The sequence below is a fragment of the Leptidea sinapis genome, chromosome 1, assembly GCF_905404315.1.
Source record: "Leptidea sinapis chromosome 1, ilLepSina1.1, whole genome shotgun sequence".
In the NCBI taxonomy this organism is placed as follows: Eukaryota; Metazoa; Arthropoda; class Insecta; order Lepidoptera; family Pieridae; genus Leptidea; species Leptidea sinapis.
This window is the reverse complement of record NC_066265.1, coordinates 11,244,709-11,265,651: the sequence shown is the minus strand read 5'-3', so window position 1 is coordinate 11,265,651 and position 20,943 is coordinate 11,244,709. Positions and strand designations below refer to the sequence as shown.

The window sequence follows — 20,943 nt, the reverse complement described above, 5'->3', positions numbered from 1 at the left end:
TTTTTCCATGTCGACCTTATAATAGATTGGTAGAGTTTTAGGTAAAGAAGACAACCCTAATGTCGTCAGAGCAGGTAAGAGTCACGCGAAAGAAAGAGACGCAACTTCTTGGTGAATAAAAATGTAGGTCAACAACTTATTGTATGGCCGCAAGAGTCCATATAAGTATCTTTAATTGATTTTGCGGAGTGGCTTCTGTACTATTACATATTCTTTGCTAGTAGTAGATACCTAACACCACGCATGAATATTTCCCACAGTTGGAATAGTATGTGAAAGAAAGTTAGGTACTTGTAAACCGCAATGTAGATGAATGTTTATAAATAATCCTACTAAGTATTATAATGTTCGTCGGCAAGCCTAAGAAATTTAAAAGTTTATGCTATATTTTCAGTATTAACGTTGCATGTTAACTAGATGATACTCATTCTTATATTTTTTCAACACTTGCACGTCAGTGAGCCTTATTACATCTCAATCAATCATCTTAACTGCAAATATATAAACAGATCATTTTCAATTTACTCGGGTAATACAGTTTTTTTTTGTAACAACAAAGAGGTTTTAAGTGTCCATGAAAATCCATTTACATTTCTGGAAGAAACAAATGTGTCCCTAATTAAGACGAAAACCGTTATTATCTAATTATCAATATATCACAATAATTTGTTATAAAATAGATACGTTTTTTAAAATTAAAATTTTAGTGATAAAACGTATGTAGGCTGTAGGACTATGTAATCAATCATCTTACATTTGGCGCATGCAAAAAAAAATCCGTTAACATACCTATTTTGTTTGGATGATTTATGCAATACATGTTTGTTTTTTCCTCGCAAGAGTGTTGAAAATGTGCGTATGAAACTCGTGAGCAACTTGCTCACTAGACACTCGGTTGATTTAAGCCAACCCACAGCCTCGTGTATAATGAGCAACTTAGCTCATTTGTATCTTAATATACTATTTCGTAATTACTTGACAGGTAAATAAATGAAGCTGACGGTTTCTCTACGCGGGGGCAGGCAACATACAATTGCCGTCTATGAGAAAAGCATGGGTTAAGATTAAGATTATTAGTAACTTATTTATGGTAATTACAGTAGCAAACCGAATTGGAAATTGCAGTCATTATCGAATTGCGAGACTGAAGTGGCAATGGGCAGGGCACATAGCTCGACGGACAAATGGCCGTTGGGGCAGTAAGGTCCTCGCTTGCCGACCACGTACCGGAAGACGTAGTGTTGGTAGGCCCCCACAAGATGGACCGATCTGGTCAAGATCGCCGGAGTAGTTTGGATGAAGGCAGCGCAGGACTGATTGTGGCGATCCTTGGGGGAGGCCTTTGTCCAGCAGTGGACGTTTTCCGGCTGAAATGTTGATGATCATTAGGATGCGTTGTACCTATCACCACTCCTTCTCTATTATTTTTTCCCTTTTATAATTATTGTTGCTTCGATTACAATTTTCACTAATGACCTTTCTAATTTTGAGCGACCGCGACGTTTGGGAACAACTTTTGAATGAGTTTGGTTGTTGTTTGAGTAAACTGATAAAAATCTACAGGAAATGTAATGTACAACGCGTAATGACGCATTATTATTCTAAGGCCAGACGAATCGTCAATAGGGATTTTGCCATTCACAAGGTATTTTTTTTTTTTTGAAAATATTCTATATCGATAATTTTGCAACTCGACACGCATATTCTTGCTTGCCTCCAGATCGATCATTTTGCAATTGGAAACATATATTGCTTAAATTATATAATAATAATAATACTACTATTAATATAAATAATAATATCATGGCGTGTTTCCAGCAATTGCAGGTGATAAACATGCATTGAGTTCACCGCTGGCATTGCCCGTGGAATCACTGGTAATGTTTGACACAAAACGTAGTACAGCTACTGAAGTAATCGGCAATCGCTACACTAAATTGGTTTCTATTGTGTCTCAGATCTTTATTAGTTCTATCTTAAGGACTTTCCTCCGAAGGCCATTTTTTGTGCTATCGTGCGGTCATCCCACACTATACTTATTTACATTGCTGCAAAAATTTTGCCATTGCTGAGTTCTTCAAAATGTTCCTTGTCCAAGTTCCATTGTGGACAGATTTATTTTAGCTTTTTCCACGCAATTTTTAATATTTGTTTTTTTTTTTTTATTAAAACCTTTCATGTATATTATGGAACTGCCAAAAAATATTATCCGAATTAGTCATTAAATTAACATTTATTTATATTTAGGTATAAACCTAATAATAGGGCATTTTATACCAACTAATAATAGACTTTGAGCATTTACCATTGGGATGCTTCTTTGCACAGGATGCCGACTAGATTATGGCTACCACAACGGCGCCATTTTCCGCCTTGAAGCAGTAATGGAAATTACTGGGTAAATGTGACTTAACATCTTATGTCTCAAGGTGACGAGCGCAATTGTAGTGCCGCTCAGCATTTCTGGCTTTTTAAAGAATCCTGAGCGGCACTGCATTGTAATGGGCAGGGCGTATCAATCACCATCCTACTCATCTCCTCCCTTATTGTCATAAAAAATAGACAAATCACGCGAGTAAAATGCAAGATGGCGGAAATACAATTTTTTTTTATCGAAGTAGATATGAGGATGACTAGCAGTATTGGTTCTAACAGAATTGGTTTTGAGAGGAGGGTTTTTGATAAGGGGGTTCCTAGTTACGACCTTCCGTGATAGGAATTCTGAGAAGTGCAGCTCGCTGTGAGAGCTCGTATTCTCCGGCGAAGACAGTGGGATTATAAATGGTTACTGTGGCGGTGTTCCTAAATAACTGGTTGAGTACATTTATTTTGACCCGGTGGAATTTACTGGCAATGGTTGTTGGACCAAAGGACGTACCTTTTTAGTTAAGTTTTTATACCGCGAAGTCTAGGCTTACGTCCGTTTACTTGATATTTCAGTGCCAAGTATTATATCTTACACGACATCCACACAAATATTATTAAACTGAAAATCACTCTGTTTGCTGCACTTTCACTGCTACAGTAGGTATTTTAATAAATTTTTTATACCTTTTCTCCATGGCCTGCGATAAGGGGATGAATATAGATATTTTTGTAATTTTTATTTAGATGACTTTCTTCCGGATCTCAGTCTTGATACGAAATTAGAATTATTTTGTCTTAATCTGCTAAACGGCCAATCAATTTTTACATTTCTTAAGATTTCAGGATCGTTAATAGATACTGATACGTGGCGCCGTTGTGGTGACTACATTTCAAGATTGTGAATATAGTACTTAGTAGGTAAGTTAGAAAATATACACTAAATTAGAGGAACTCAACTACTTCATATTTAATCGAGGCACAACTCGCAAACAGCAAAGTGAAAGTCGGCCATATGGCACGTGCTCTTCTGTCTTCATAGTCACCGGCGGGCTACAATGCAACACAGATAAACAAAACTAGCAAGCCGCGTCGGAGAACAACGCTAATCGGTACTCTACTGTCTACGGAGTACAGACTAGTGATCAGTACTCAGTAGCGAGTAGTGAGTGAGTGACTACAGATAACAGAGTACTAGGTACCCGGTACAGATTGCATTCGATCGCTGCATCGGCATTGATCGTGCACGCCCCTCGCGACTCCCGCTCGCTGCTCCCATTGGTCAACTGCGGCTGCCACGTGATGCCGCCGCCGGCCGCCCATTGGTCGGTTGGCGCGCCGGCCACGTGAGCGGAGACCGGCGCGCGTGGCCCGGTCAGTCGCGGCGTGACTTCGGGCGCGCTTACAACGCGCGCGCTCCGGCCGCCCTCCGCCATGAGCCTCCTCGACACGCTTTTAGAGGCGGCGCGCTTCATCGAGCTGCAGGAGCGTCGCCTCCAGGCCGGTAAGTTACCGACCCTCGCTCCAGCACGTCCCGGAGCCGGTGCTGTGTCACCCGTCGTCTTGCGATCTTGACCTTGAGTGCAGCGCGGCCCGCCCCGCCCCACGTAAACAAAGGAAGCAAGAAACTCTACGAACACCACCCGACGTTTTCCCCACAACTGTACAGTCTTCCTCGCTTGTGTCAATTACCGTAACTATTACGCCGATTCTGACGATGACGTGTCCGTCCACGGTTTAGCTTTCGTGAGAAATCCTCGCCGCGTACTAAACTCTTACTGGCTTATACGATCCGAAAGTAGTGCCAAGCCATTCTCGACTCTACAACTAGTATTTTTGTTCGACAGCGAATGGTATGTTTATAGTGGTAACGTGTTCTATACCGCTTGAGTGATGTTACGCATGTAAGCTACATGTACCTATATTATGTAGGTACCTATGTAAGTACTGTTTTATATTTGCGTGTTGCATGAATGTTCTACATAGCGCTGTCGTTGCACTATGTCGGATCGTACTGTGTCATTTATTGACGAGCACACAAGCCATAATCACGTATGCATTATAGAGAACAATCATGACGCATTTGTTTGTAAGAGCGACAAGGAGCGCGCGGTCAGCTGATCGAGTCGTGCAGTACGCGGGGAGGGGGTGAGTGGTGACTGCCGTCTGGCGGTATGTGAGGGGTGCGGGCGCGGAGTCCCGCGGCGGTTGTAATCGCAGACGCATCGGCCGGCCTGTTCGGAACCTCACCTCGTAGCATTGTTTCAAATAAAGTTTGCATTTCAAAATGGTTTTCAAGTTGAGAGTGGCGCGGGCGTGATGATCAGTGGCGTTGCGTAACGGTCACGCGTCTCTCGGTTGTTGGTAAAACGATGGACTCGTGGTCTCCATCAAGCTACGCTACGAAAACAATGCAATTGAAATCCTTTGCACTACGATATAGAGTCTATAATGCATTGTATTTGCAGCAATCGTTGCTATTATCAACAATATTGGTTCACTTTTCTAGCAATGTCGAGATTAGAAACCAAAGATTCAATTACCTTGTAATTAATTTTTCTTCTGGTATTTTACACTTGTAAAAGTTAAACTGATTCAGAATCGACTGAATACTTTATGCTATAATAACACCACCCAGAGCAGTTCACAATTAAGCCGTATCCTTTTTCATTGGCAAAGAAAAAAAAAATTACATATTAAACATTAACAGACAGCGTTTAGTACAGTTTGTTTATGTAATATTTATTTTTATTTTATTTTACAATTTTAGGAAAACTTCATATAATTTTATTTTTCAATTAATTATGCACGAAGAAATATCGTTTATAAATATATTAAAGAGTAGGGGACCTAGTAGTGGTCCTTGAGGAACTCCTGATGAGATCAACATTGTTGACGATGTGTTTTTTAAGACTTTACTGACTTTAAGTTTGACCTGGCGATTATTCTGTAACTATTTTAGATATCAAAAAACTTTGAATTGTTATCGAATGTACATTATTTAATCAGTAAAATGATATGAGTGACTTTTTAAAAATCAAACGAGAAGTATCGAAAAATTTTTATTTAACACACACTGTCAGCCTTTTCATTAAACGCTCAATCTTTAAGATCGCGTCACACGCGCCTTTTGCATGTTCCCAAACCTAATACAAATTATGCCCAAAATTCCATAATTCCGCGTCTGTCACGAATTTATAATAAACAGTACGCTGAGTTTGACGTATTTCACTTATCATAAATTAAGTTAAAAACAGAAATAATAAAATATCATCGTAAAAAATAATAATAATAGGTAACGCAACACACACAAACACGCACACACACCACACACACACACGCGCGCGCGTATTGTAATCTTTTATTTGTTAGTATATATAGTACATTTTTAAGTCTATTCTGTTAATATATGATTTCTTTTTAAAATTTATGTAATCCTTTGTGGCTTTATGTAAAACCTAGGTTAAGATTGTAAAAATAATTGTTGTGTACGCTGTTGATTACTTTAATAAATAAATAAATAAACACTTCCATACATTTAGTATGAGATTAGTTTTTACTAATTGCCTAACTAACAAATCTTTCTAGGTTTGAGTTCCCTTATTTTATAAGGTTATTTTAGCTTAGTACTGATATTAAAGATAAGTATTAAGTATTTAATATAGTACTATATCAATAATATGTTGGACACCTCCAACATACATTGCTATGCAGACGACAGCACTGGTGATGTCGTATACTCGGGTCGTGTAGGTCTCTCGGGAAATCGTCGACCAGTGCCGGATGAAACTTGTGGGGTGAAATAAACCTTGTCCAATTTAACCCCAGAAGACTCAAGTTTGTGCGTTTACCACTAAAAAACCCCATTTGTCGTATCACCGCTCTTCGAAAACACCTCCCTCAAACCCTCGCCTAGTATCGGAACACTGGGTCTCGAAGGTCTCGAGCAATTGCCAATTCCGTGGTCATCCGGATTACATAGCCAAATTGGCTTCGAAGAAGGTAGCCGTCATACATAGAGCACGGCAATACTTCAAGCCAGCCCACATTATAGCGCTCTACAAAGCACAGGTCCGGCCATATATAGAGTATTGTTGTCATCTCTGGTTTGGCGTACACCAGTATCATTAGCTCGAACCATTTGAGTGCGTGCAACGTAGAGCTGCTCGAATTATCGAGGACCCAGTGCTCTGTGAACGGCTAGATCACGTGGAGTTGCGTAGAGACGTCGCTTAATTGTGTCTCTTCTAGCGCATTTATCACGAGGAGTGTTTCTGAGCTGTTTTACCTCATTCCCGAAGAGAGGACAAACGAGCGTACATTCTCTTGCAACAAGAGTTGAGAGTTGCCGACCCTTTAGAAAAGTGTACGCGGTTTTTTTAAAGGTACCCATGTCGTATCGCCCTGGAAACACCGAACAAGGAAGCTCATTACTGTATTCTGCCCACGACTTCTTCCGCATCAAATACGTAATGGCCATTCTTCGGGAGATCTTAAAATAATTGGGATAATATGTATAAAGCTAAGGCGTGAGAGCACAACAAACAACCTCAAATATTACTTACTTCACGTGTGTCTCTTGCTCGTTTTCCCTCTCTATATACGAGAAGAAAATAAGTATTTTGATTATTTTTTGTGCGTACAGGAACCAATCGCAATAACCAAAAAAGACCCCTATAGCTGTGTTCACTTTTTATTGTGTGCTGGTGTGTTGTTAGAAAACGTGATTTATTATGATTAACTATAGATTAAACATATATTATTTTATGTATAAATTGTTACAAAATTTTATGTTCTTGTATAAATGAACAAATTGAATGAAAACCAGGCACGAATAATTTGAAATATGTACATATAAAATTAATCAGTTTCGTTACGTAAAGGGGTAGAACAATGAAAGGTTCGCGTTATCTTGTTTAGCAATGGTTATCGTTCTACGATAGCACGCGTAGCTAACTGACATGAGTTGCTGAGTACTTTCACGCCGGCCATTAGTGTTTTGGAAACGTTATTGTATTCATTTACATACGGGCTGTATTCAAGATTTTTTGAAAGAACACTTGAGCATCGTGTTGTCACTATTTTTCTGAAGAATTGTAATACGATTGTCCCATTGCTTTCTATTTTCTACTAGCTGATATGCGCGACTTTGTCCGCGTACACACATGACTGAGTAAAAATAGTTGTTACTTAAGACTTTAACAACTTTAATTTATTGAATGAAGATATTATGGCAAAAAAAATTTAAATATGAATTTTATTCATATAAATAACTTTACTTTAGTCCGTGTAAGCATAATATGGGATATTACAAATATCGCAATTTTCAATCCAAGCCAGTGTAAGTACAGACGGCGATAGTGTGCAAGCGTCCAAGCGGTTACTAAGTAAACGGAACGCCATTTACAATCTCATTATTCATTCGCACTTTACGTACAACGTCATGTAGTATGTACATACAAAGTACAAACACTGTGTACAAACTGCTTCATTCGATAGAAGAGACATCTTTTCACTCGCTGGGGTCCTGGTATATTTCTCCCGCCTCACCCACTCTCATAACAGTTCGTGGAAGTGTGATCTTGCATGCAGTCTGTATTATGTATATATGTATGGTCCAGACTTCAATACAAAGAGAGACCACTCTTTACTACGATGTTGAATAGGTACTTCCTGATTAATTTATTACTTAAACACGACTATTATGTGTTTACGTATCTTTTCGGTTTTTTCAGTTTCGTGTTTTTATGTAGGATCTAATAAAAGTTAATGAGACCAGTTTAATATTTGTACGTTTTGACTTGTAAGATCTTACAAAGCTACAAAAAATAAAAAACATTATAGAAACTTAATCTTCATCAAGTTCCTAAAGTACGTACCTACTCGTACGTGTACCTCCTAAAATTAAAATTGTAAAATGAAAACTAAAACATTTTTTTGCCAACGAACGTTATTATAATAAGTGTCTATCAAAGGAATGCAAAATAAAATACATACGCCCCACGAAACGCCCTTTTTATGCACTTAAACTGAAGAATCAAGGAACTGAGTTCAAACTAGTACCCGGCAAACAGAATGGTGAAAGGGACCCGAGTGGCCTCGACAAGACTAGCGTCTACTCACTATACAATGATTGTTATTGCATTCGTGTGCAGTTTAGCTTGTGGAATGCACATAGCATCCAGATTTGTTTTTAGAAATTTTTTAGCACAAAAGAACTAATTGTATAATATTTTTTCTTATAAAGTTAATTAATTGATGAAGATGATAGTTGACAATTCAATCTGTATATATATAAGAGATTTCCACGTATATAGTCACTCATCACGATATCTCTAGAACCATTAGAGCTAAAGACTTGAAATTTGGTAGGAATTTTCTTTTCACCGAGTAGAGGTCAGCTAAGAACGGATTTTCCAAAATTACATCTGCAAGAGTTTTTTTTTATTATGAACAGAACAACGTCTGTCGGGTCAGCTAGTAATTAATATAATCTGTTCCATTTTTCTTAGCAGGATCTTTAGGATAAGCGGTTTTTATGTCGCGTAACCAAAATTGTACCACAGACGCATGCGTAATACATAATATTATGCGCACACCAAAATGTCGATTATTAGTTGCTACAAAATTATCATAAGCAAAAATAAATAATGGTTAAGAAACTAAAAAAAACACGCTTAAATAGAAGTGATTAACAATTTTTATTTATTTAATTGAATAAATTTCTTTTAATCGTTGTCGGCTTTTGTTACATTAATATGAAGTATAGTCAAAAACTAGACCTGCGGTAGACCACATATTGCGAAATAGAATTTTAATGTGTGAGTTTTGATGGGTGGTGGTGATCACCTAGTATCTTTAAATGCGCCGTGGTGATCGACAAAAAAAAAGAAGTAAAATGCGATAGCGTACTAGTTGGCCATGACGGCCAAAAACCAAAAAATACTGTTATATTGTTATATAACGAAACAGTATTGAAATATTCATAAAGGATTCTCGTTACGTGGTACCGTTGCTTCATCAAATATGCTGTTATACTTACGAGTTTATACAGCGGAGAGGACAAATGGCGCTGACAATACTTGATCATTTTGATAGTCGTCTGTATTTTTTTTTGTATGTGTATGTTTTGAGCGGTGATCAAACTTGATCAACAAACGCTTATCCTTTACCAGAAACTATTTATTAACATTACTTCTAAAAAATGAGGTAATAATATCCTACGCGTTTTCTATGCAATTGGCATTGAAGCTAATGTAATGATATTTTTTGCTGAGTAAGGTAAATCTAGTGTAATAAAATTATGCCTTATAAACCTTTGTCCTAAAACAGAAGGAATTGAACCAATGGTCCAACGATCAGCGCAAACAACATTGTCGATGTAGCCACGATAACTTAAATATTTTATACATGCGCATTATTCAATAAATTAGTGTTGTAAACTTATTCGTCTTAACTGTCGCTTGGGAAACATGACGCGAGTGCACCGTTACTCAATTAAGTATAAAATACAGGATGTATATTTTGTATCCATATAAAAAACAGGTTGTTTATTTGTATCCGACTTTCTTCGAAGTGGCTAAAGCAATATTTTTTTTTAAATGTGAACTTCTACTACTACTATCCTCATCCCCATCTCCCCAGACCAACTGCATTCATGAGCGTTCTAATGTCTTTTGGGAGGTTTTAATAAATTACGGTTGGAATTCATGTTCAGCCATTCAGTTATTTTTCTGCTTTTGCTTAGTAGATAATCTTATCTGGGAACCTTCCCAAAATTATTTGTATTAAAGCTTTGAAAGGTGTCCTGTAATGTTTGTTCTAAGATTTCGCCTAGTCCTGTATTCGTTTGATTTTTGAGATGTTTTCTTTTTGTGAGAAAAAGTGACATTCATTCGGTAATGTTTGCTAATGGTAATTCGTTAATGGTTAGCCCAAAAAGTAAATTTTGCCTGCCCAGAACAATGCAAATGACGGGACCCACTGCAAAAAACTACGCGTTGGTCTTTCTGCACTTTTTGCTAGCGAGACAGATCATCTACATAAAACTGACATTGTTCTAAACTTACATAAATACAGTTCTTTCCCAAGAGATGTGACATATATTTTTTTCCATAATAATTTCCAGAGGAATGCTTAAGATATTAACCGTTTATAGAATCTCGACAACTGTATGTCATGATTTTTTTCAACACATTCTGCTACGATACAGACTTATCTTGACAATTATCATCATTTAAATGTTGCCACACGTGTTGGAATTCGCAAATTTTAATGCCAGGCATAGTGCAATCATTTAGAAGAGCCCCTTGGTCAACTGGTATACATATCTATTTGCCTGTCGACCAACGGGTTGCTGGATGTATATTAGCTGTAAAAATCTTTATGGATGTGATGAATGTGTTGAGAAAGATAAACTAGACGTACTTTCCACGATGATTCTATCAGAGATATACTCGAGATTACCAAGTATGTAAATAAGTGCATGAGATTATTTTGGTATTTATAGGAAATTTTTAAAACTCTTTCTTGTATACGTAGTGTCTTTTGTCGTATCCACTGTTCTCAAAAGTGAATGCCGGGAAATTAGTGAACCACAATCCGCTTAATTTTATTATGTGAGCTTCGATGATGCCGTGGAAACTGTGGTGAGACTGTAGTATTATAAGATTTGAAACATGTCTACCGTGTCTCGGTATGCAATGTATAATAAATGTAGTATGCAATCACAGTTCAAATAAATCTAATGAACTGTTGAAAGAGGAAAAAATATTTGCGTGATTGAGTGGGGAACGAATGCTGGTGAAAATTATGAGAGTTCAAAGAGAAACGCAAAACTTACGTCATACAATAGAGACTATGTCAGCACATATAACAAAATATGTACATACAAGTGCCGATAAATTTTAAAAAAATATTGGTAATTAGTAACAGGTACCTGGTATACTGAAAAATCTATTGTATCAAAGGCCTTTAGGAAGATAATGATGTGACTAATGTAATAAGTAATTAAATATAAATAGGTTTCGTAATTGCAGATGCAATACTTAAAGTTCTTACATAAGTTTAAGATGAGTCAATTGCATAAGTATCTAAATAATTTGAGGAAGGTAATATAGTTTTTACTAACACTAAATTACTGTTGAAAACAAGAATAATATTATTGTATCTTGAAAATAACTACAGGTTTTAACGAGGAACAGGCCAGGTTATTCACACTAGTATCGTATAATCATTTTGCGCGAACAAGTAATCGTCAAATCCATGCTGGTAGCGCCTGAAATAGAAATCTAGAGATTTTGCTAGACTGGCAACCTGCTAAACCGGCAGGTGTGGCCTACGGGCTACGAGGAATACATGAGGTGCGGGGAGGTGTCTGAACAGGAGCGCGGGCCGGCGGGGTCAGCAGCGGCCTAGTCGCTGCACGCTGCACCGAGCCAAGGTCAGCCGCCGCACGCAAGCGCACTCCACCCCTCTCACGCTTTTATCTCCCTTCAACCTTATCGGAACCAACACCCATATATCCTGGTCATTAATTTATCCCCAAGTTGTATCAGAAATATGAGCTATATTCCAGTTTATATTCGATTTTTATATGTCTGTTTTTAGCGTTTTATCTTTATTTATTTTGGGGCCGTTCGCATTCGCACACTTGCGCACGCTTCGTAGACACAGAGCTTCACGTGGCTCGCGTTTGTATGCGTCACTGAACATTATCTATCTATTATCTAAATGTGTAACTCTAGCAGAGGCGCAGCGCACACGTGTAATCACGTCACCGAGCAGTTTCGACGTACCTACTCTCTATATTGTTATATCCTATATCTCAGATTCGGTACAGTATATTTATTCGTACATGAGCCACGTTTGTTTTCAGGCAACAAATATCAAATTATCGGTCGGCACTGCGTATTAACAACATCCCGATTTTGTTTTGATTCGGTCACAACGGTCCATTCACCTTATTATGTTCGGCTGTTGCTAACCAAGTTTTTGGACGTGTAGTCGCATGAAGCTGTCTGTAATATATCTCGTACTCCTGTTTAAGGGCTTTTGAATCGGGTGGGTGTTGTCTGAGCCGGTCTGTAGGTACTGCTGGGTTCCTAGTACATATGTATATGGCGCAGTCGTGCAGCGCGTTATATAAAGCGACGGCGAGACGTCAGACGAGTCATGCAGTCGGCGTTTGTAAGTGTTGCGCTGCGCTCGACCGCGTGTGCCCTCCTCCGTCCCCCGCGGGTACCCGCTTCCGCCGCCGCATCGCGATTTCGCTTGTTGTCGTCGCGGTCGGTGCGAGAGTGGAGCGGCGCGGGGCCAGGGGGCCGCCGGAGGTCGCGCACCTCCTCCTCCGCCCCCCGTACCCCACGCGATCCTCCGTCTTTCATTGTGGGTCAGTCGTCGAGCGGTGCGTGACGACGTCGGGCGGCTGCAAGCGCCGGCTGTCGCTATATACCGCTGCGGTCTGTGGATCGCTCGCTCTAGTGACGCCTACGGTTCGCAGTTTGGACAGTTGAAAGTGATTCGCGGGTGCGTTTGCGACGGTTGTTGCAGCCGGCAGCTGCGTTCGGAAATAGCGCGTGTTATCATCCGCGCGACCTCGAAGGCGAGACGAGGTCGGCGGCACCTGACGCCCCACGTGCCCACAACCCACTAGCTGGACATCAGCTGGCTCATTGAGACCATCGCGATCGCCGCCATCGCCCATGACAGGCCTATTATACTAGACTCAGACAATCTGATACAAAGTACACTTTCTAGAACGTTTTACTAATTAGGGAATAAAACATTTCCATCGAATCTTTACAGCCCCGCAATATCGCCGTCTTATTATTGTATCGCAGTAAGTTAATAGTTTTATTTTATGTCCATGTTCATTCACATGACCAATATGACAGTGAATGACGTGAACAATATTTACATTCAGATCGATTTACAAATTACTTTCTTACACACAAATCTGCTTAGTCTTTCCCTGTCTGTACCTAGCTAGGTGTGAAATATTGTTAAAGTTAGCGACATTGTATGGTACCTTAACCAACATAGATTGAGAGAATAGATGTTGGTATAGCAAAATTAATTTCTCTTATTTGAAACAAAGTTTGGTCACGCTAGTTGTCGCTTGGTTTTATCGCTCATTTTCTGTTATTAATGGTATCTTTATTAATCTTTGTTTATAAATGCCGTTGATTATTTTCGATACATACTTTTTTTGTTTGGCTACAAACTGTAATACGTCTTTCAGACAAGTATCATTGAAACTTTTTAACAATTTTCCAATGAGTTATATGCGAACTGCTTCAGACTTTCTCTAAATATTGAAATAATAAAGCTGTATTTTACTTTGTTTTCTTAAATTGCAATTCGTGAATTATTGGTCAAATAAAATGGCACCTTACCAAATCCTAAAAAAATCCGGATTCCCGACCCAGTCTAGTGGCGACTGCACAGTTAGTTACAATAATTGTTCAAAACAGCACGCATCGTAGTAACAAAATTTTAGTAGATGCTTTTAGAGACTACCATCCTTATTTTACCTTTTTATTAAGACTTACATTGATGCACAGCAGTTAAGGATACTTAACTGACACAACATAAATATACCAAAGGCATGACAAACTTGACGGACAGATGGCCGTTGGGGCAACAAAGTCCTCGAAGGGCATCCACGTACCGGAAGACACAATGTTGGTAGGCCCCCACAAATTGGACCAATGATCTGGTCAACATCGCCGGAATAGTTTGGAAGAGATCAGCGCTCCTCCTGATCGTCGTGGAGATCTTTGGGGGAGGCCTTTGTCCAGCAGTGGGTGCCTTCCGGCTGGTATGATGAGTGCTTTGTGCTAGTCATGTCAAATAAGTCTATAACATTGGTATTTATAACTAGAACTGAAATAAAGTCGAGACGGACAAAAAGTCAAACGATTTTTACGTATGACGCTTCAAATCCTTACCATTACCTTCGACTCCGAAAGTGTGTGTATGGAAGAGTCTTCAAGGAATTCAACAATAATTGCTCTTTTAAATATTTTATTTATATGGTTGATGTAAAGTCCTCTGCCCGCTCATTTGTTCACTACTATTTTGACAAAGCGCACTCCCAGAGGAACAAAATTTTGGGATACAATGTTCGCCCATGTTCGAAAATCGGCAGATCTGGGATAAGCGCCCACAAAAAAAGCACAGACAACAATAATTCTACAATCATTTTTGGGGTATATAAGTAGAAATTGTTTTTTTGAAAATATATTTAATTACCAATATAGGCATGGCGCATTCAAAAATTTATAGACTACAATATTACAGCTTACTAATCAAGTTACAGAGCAGTTCTAATTGCCAACGTTTTCTGCTTATTCAAGTACATGGTCAGACGTTTTTATGTTGTGCTGTCATCGCAATATTATTAAACTAATTAATTCTTAGCTCGAATATTATTTTAACAGATCATGATTAAATATCTTACATTGAGTCAGCCATTGTCTAGAAGTTAAGCAACAGAGCCGGAATACTTTTGGGTGTTAATTTAGTAGATAGTTTTTTTTTTAATAAAAGTGACTAGATGAGCAAGATATTTACCTGATAGTAATTTCCCTGTCTATTACAATGCAGTACAGTTTAGGATTTCTGTTTCTGACCCGGGACGTCTTGCTAAGTAGGCAATTCGTCAATTTACAGTTATTAAATATTATATTCAACTTCCAACTTTTAACACTTGAGTGTCGAGTTTGACTACCACGACAATTATTATCTTTACCAGATTGCATAATAAGTAGCTCGTGTATTTTTTTTTTCAATATGATAAGTATTACAAAATCTGATTGATATTCTTTAACAAACTTGACTCATGAAATTATAGATTCGTTCTTGTCAAAACTAGACAACAACCACTATAATCCGAGAAAATCAAAAAAACAAAGACGATAAGAAAAGAAATATTACATTTCATTGTAAAGATCGCATAGATTTTTTTTCCCGCGCTATTAACAATTTGAGCATTCCTTACATCTTTAACGGGAATCATTTCCCCTGGCAAAGGCGCTTTTTCAAGAGATTTAAGTAGTAGTCTTTGGCTGGTAAGGAATTTATTTTCTACTTTGTAGTCTTGCAAGAAATGACTGAAAAAACTATTTATTCTTCAAGTCTTCTTCAAAACAGAGTTGTTTGTTGATAATTTATGTGTAAATGTTTGTTGTCATGAGTGCGTGATTAAGTTTTTAGGCACATTGCCTAACTGTTTTACTAGGTCGATCTTCCATACCTATAATGAATACTTCTGAATCATCATCAGGAATGTCTAGATTTTCCTGTCCAGAATCGTTCGATTGAACTCAATTTTAATTATGTCATTTTCTTTGAATATAAATAGTATAAGTATTGCGTGCTGTTTCTTATACAAGGTGGCGTAACACCGTATGTTTTCGCTTTGAACTCGGAGCAGGCAGGTACGTGTTTTGTTGCTTTGGTTACTCATTCCCTTTTATTTCAATAAATATATTCGTTATAGCTTCAGCTTTCTATACTAGATTGTTATGCCGTTTTTTATTGTGAAAAAAACGTTCGTTTTCAGAAATTCTTCCTAATAATTTGTTCAATTTTGACCGTATTCAAGTCGGTATAGATATCCTTTTTATTGTCTGCTTGACATACTGTCAAATAAATCCTCAGTGCTTAAAATAAATGTCAGCTAATAAGGTCCCAAGTCCACACAGATAGGTATTTACCGTCCCATGGTCCACTGTGCAAAATATAGACTCTCACTACTACTAGGCTCACATGATGTTGTAAGAGGTGAATTGGTATTATGCCAACAGCGCGAGGCGGGAGGGGCGTAGTACACGTGCTCGTAGCCATGTCACTATGACGGCCATGCGTACATCATCCGTCCCCCTCACTTGTTGAGCGCACCGCTCTGTCGAGTACCGTCTACTGAGTAAGCTGAGTATTGACAGTGCTATTGGCCTTCGTGCCGCACGACACTGTTATCATTGTTCCTACTCGCTTCATTCGATACATTCTATCTCTATCACACGTGTGTTGCTATCACCTCGAGGTTATTGATTTCAATTTCGCATTAAAATAATAATATTGTGATTACTGATTATTATGGCTGTAACAACTAATAAAAAATGTTATATGGTTTTAATCAAAAAATCATGTTTTAGAAAGCGATGACTAGCGCAAACACACCCGCCAATCGCCATCGCTTTTGATATTAATATTTATAATTTATTTTGTAAAATTAGCCCTTTATGTGCGTAGGTGATTTTATAAACAATTTTTAAAGTGACTTAATTCTAAGTGTACTTAAGTATAAAAGAAAAAGTGAAATGATTCGGACGTTTTGTGAAAACTGTGAGTTAGTAACGTAGAATGGCTGTTCTCATGGAAAACTCCGATATTAACATTGTCACTGCCAACTTGAGCGACGGAGTGATATTTGGCAACGTGGGGCAATCTGGACCAGAATACTACACCAACACACTGCACACTATCGCAATGAATACCCGGGAAACAGAATTTGGAAGCCTAGTTGAGCCCATACCGATTACACTGAAAGCATATAACCCACTGCAAGCTTTCAGCCACGTAGCGAACGGATACGGTTACCCACAGTCTGTTATAACTCCTGTGAGTTCTGTCGCCCGTGTGGAAACGAAGAATTCATCAACATCGGTCATTCGTCCGATTATTTCCAATTCTTCTCCAAACGTTGCTAGACCACCTAAAAAGAAATGGATTAAAGAATATTTGGGTAAGTTTTAATATATTATCGTTTAGTATTCTTAATTTAGTAGGTATCTATGTACATATTATAGGCGTCTTGGCGACAATCTTAATAAGTAATAAACACGACATGATGTAATATATTATGTACGTATTATTTGAAATACTTAAGTTTCGAATATTTATTGTTTTTCTTTTGAGTTTCTCGAGCTTTTCTCTAATGAGTTTTTTTCATTAATGTGTGTTAATAGATCTCATTATTAAATTAAAAGTACCTATTTGTGATTATATTATAAGATCCTGATTAGTAAGAATAGGAATACCCGGCAGTCATCATAAAATTAATCTAGAATGTTCTGCAGAGGTAACAATAATTAGACAAATTGGCAACATTGGTTCGGTATTAGACGGGCCGGCTGCGGGCGGCGAACGGCGGCTGACCTTGCAACACCAACCTTGTTATTGTGTTTTTGCACAATCGTGTTCGTCGGGAGTCGACAATCGACGCTCAACACTCGTTCCGACGATGAAATTTGTCAATGACTATCAGCTAACTGTTGTTACATAACATCGAATCATTATTATTTACTGTATTTGGTTATTAAGTATTTACCTTTCATCATGTTGTAAGACCGACAACGCGCTATGGTAAAGGATACTGTTACCAAGCAATATCTTATTAGCTTTAGGTATTGATAAGCGATGTAAATGCATATGCATGCATATCTAGCAAGCAACTGCAACGTTTATGCAAGATGGTGTGTTAGCGTGCGAGAAAGTTCCTTGATTAATATTAGTAATATGGCCGAGGCCGGAGCGTGCAGATGCAGTATACCTGTTTTATGTTTCAAGATTCGTCTGTAATTAACATATTATGTTTATTTTTAATATCATTTTAGCCCTGTTTCACTTATTATCACTTTAGCTAATTTATAAAATATACTTACATAAATAGGTTGGGAAAAAGACTTTTCGTATAAAGTATTAAACTTGTACCTAGTAAACTTTGTTTTTACCTTAGTTTTACTATTTGTATACCTATTTGGCTGGATATGATGATATAAAAAGGTTTCATTGTAAAAAAAATTGTTAAATGTTTCCAGAAGAATTCCAGCTATTTAATATTTATTACAATCAAGGACAAATACACCTAAAATTATTTGTGACATTTATGGACCAAATACAGTGTCAGTAACAGTAGCACAAGTTGGTTTTTTTTTTTTTTTTCATTTTATTGCAGGTCAGGGACCCATAGAAAACATGTTTACATATAAGTAGGTAGTCAAAATATTTTAAAATTATAAATAGAATATGTATGAAGATAATTAATTAATTAATTAATATAAAATTAAAGTCACGTTTAAAGTTTTCCATCCCACTTTTGAGAAAGTGGAGCAAGATCGGCATATCTTCTGGGAATGACCAAAAAACAATATTGACCTATTTTAAAAAAAGGTAGTTACGCATATAAAAGCTTGATATTTGGGTGCCCCACGAGCTCATTAAAAGAAACCTAACGAACCGTGTACTCATTTGTGATTCTTTATTGAGCCGTAATGAAACCGAATCGTGTGTCGCGTTATTGAAGAGATTGATTGATGAGCATAAAGCAAGAAGTTGAGAGAAAGCGGCATAAATCGCGATAACTCTAGACTACACACATCTTTAGCCGTTTGGCAAAAATAAATTGGTTTTTATTGATGAGGAAAACGAGCGTACTAATTGTCACCTGATGTTATGTGATCGAAGATCGAATTGCAAGTGTGACTAAATGTTACTTGATCTGATCCCTGCCGTCCAATTCCACCTTCGCACGACGCACCACATACATATAATATATACCCACCATCTGTATGTGTAGCGTACCTCAACTGTCCGATTTTCAATGAACGTTTTTGCCACTTACCACCCAACTGCAATGAGCTACACTACACAGTGGTCCAAGGACGAAACGACTTAGATACATACAATAAAGCGAGCCACCTTCCTTAAAGGCCCGCAGGGCTCCTGACGAGATTAATGTGTATCTGGTGTTGCAGAAAACTGGAGACAGCGGTGATAAACTTAAAATTAGTCGACAAGTACGACCCCCGTATGCTCGATTGTTCTCCACTTTCTTAAAAAATTGTAGATTAAAACAAATTAGATTATGTAACAGATGATATTCTGAGAAAGCTGACCCAAGACAGATAGTTTATTTGAAGGCAAAACGTGTCAAAATTGCAATGTAGAGTTACTGGTAGAGCTTTGTATAAGAGTTTTATTTATTGAATTTTATTGGTACGATATTTTCTCGGAAAGTAAATTTGGAATAAGTCATTTTGAATAACATCAAGACTGGGATATAAATATTAATAACATTTATCTACTATTCACGCGTTACGTCATATTTGTTGTTCGTGAGGGTCTTTGATAGAAGGTCAGTGAAAAAAGCAGCAAATGTTTAAAAAAATTATCATTCTTAAATCTAATCTATCTCTCTCTCTCAAATGTCCTCTTAACCAAAAAATACTTTGGAGTTGGGACAAATGGCATCACCAGTTTGTATAATGGATATTATGTATTATAAACTACCAGGATGTCATAAAGTAAATATAGCTTAATCTAGTTTAATTTTATATTTATTAATAAAGTAAAACTAAGGGGCCATATAGTGATATAAACACTATGCTGTTATCGATGTTATGTATACAATAACCTTGGTATCTCTCGTTGTTTTGTTGACTTTGGGGGATTAGTAATACGATACTATTATAATATCTGCAGGAGGCGCGGCTCTTGTCGCACAGTAGCATTGATTAGTAGATTCCGAAAAATCTTAAAAAATGATTAAGTTAAATTAATAATAATATTAACGGGCCATTTTTAATAATGACTTACCTCAATATTTGGGAAATATAAAAAAATTATGAATACCATAAGTATTTACCACTTTTATTTATTAATACTTAAGTAAAAGCGATATTTATTATTATTATTATTTCATAAAACTTATAATTAAAATGGGTCAATTATATAAAAAATAAAATAAAAACGAATAATTGTTCATCTCCCTCTTTGAATCTACTTTTAGCATATTTTAGTGTTAATATAATATAACGGCTTTAAAATAGTCAAGAGGAATAAAAATAGCACAGTTGAGTGTTTTTATACCTCGAATTTATCTTTTTCCTACAAGCTTTGTCTTGTCATCTCTCTCGAACAAGCAAGTACTCAACATACAATAAATAACTCAGATAGATTCCGTCCCAACTTTTGCGCGCCGTAGTCGCAATTTGTGTCTGCATCTACTAGGACAACAGAATGCCTCAGCAGCTTAAAACATAGCACACGTTAACGAACGGACGAGACGTAGCAAGGTCGAGGGCGGGCGCCTAGTAGTTTTCTGTTTTGGCGCTGTGTAATATTTTTATTATGGAGATATTTATCATTATCTTCAAACAACCTGTGTTTCTTTAGAAAATCGTGCACTGTAAATTAAAATATTTTTTTTTACGCGATGATCTTAATTTCTAGTGTATTAATTTATCAATTATCTACCGTGACTAATATTAATAATACCTATATTTTGTATGCAATATATTTCAGCGGAATTGGATTTTTGAAATAGTTTGGCGTTTCTATAGTCTATATCCGCGAACTAAGTATGGTAATGGCTACTAGGTACTTTCAAACTCTAGTCATAACTTTCGTCTGTTTTAAATTATTTATTATTACCACGACTATACACACATTTAAATGTTTAATTTTAATTTGTACCATTTATGTGAAAATATCAAGTTCCCATTATTAATTAAAACATAATTATCCTGTATAATATAATAATAATCGTTCTAAATTTAAGAATTCTAAAAA

At 37.2% G+C, this 20,943-nt stretch overlaps 1 protein-coding gene across 8 annotated transcripts in view; it reads left to right on the top strand.

Moving 5' to 3' along the window:
* Window positions 1-3,730: 3,730 nt before the first annotated feature.
* The window catches only part of LOC126966683 (max-binding protein MNT-like), a 55,860-nt gene continuing 38,647 nt past the window's right edge, over window positions 3,731-20,943 (top strand). For 2 of the 8 annotated variants that reach the window (XM_050810900.1, XM_050810842.1), the window contains exons 1-2: window positions 12,771-13,204; window positions 16,624-17,116. In XM_050810900.1, coding sequence (XP_050666857.1) covers window positions 16,735-17,116 — 382 coding nt within the window. In that variant the 5' untranslated portion in view covers window positions 12,771-13,204; window positions 16,624-16,734. Of the gene's footprint in view, window positions 3,869-12,768; window positions 13,205-15,334; window positions 17,117-20,943 lie in introns of those variants that run through there. The other 6 variants (XM_050810881.1, XM_050810891.1, XM_050810849.1 and 3 more) reach the window with 6 other exon arrangements.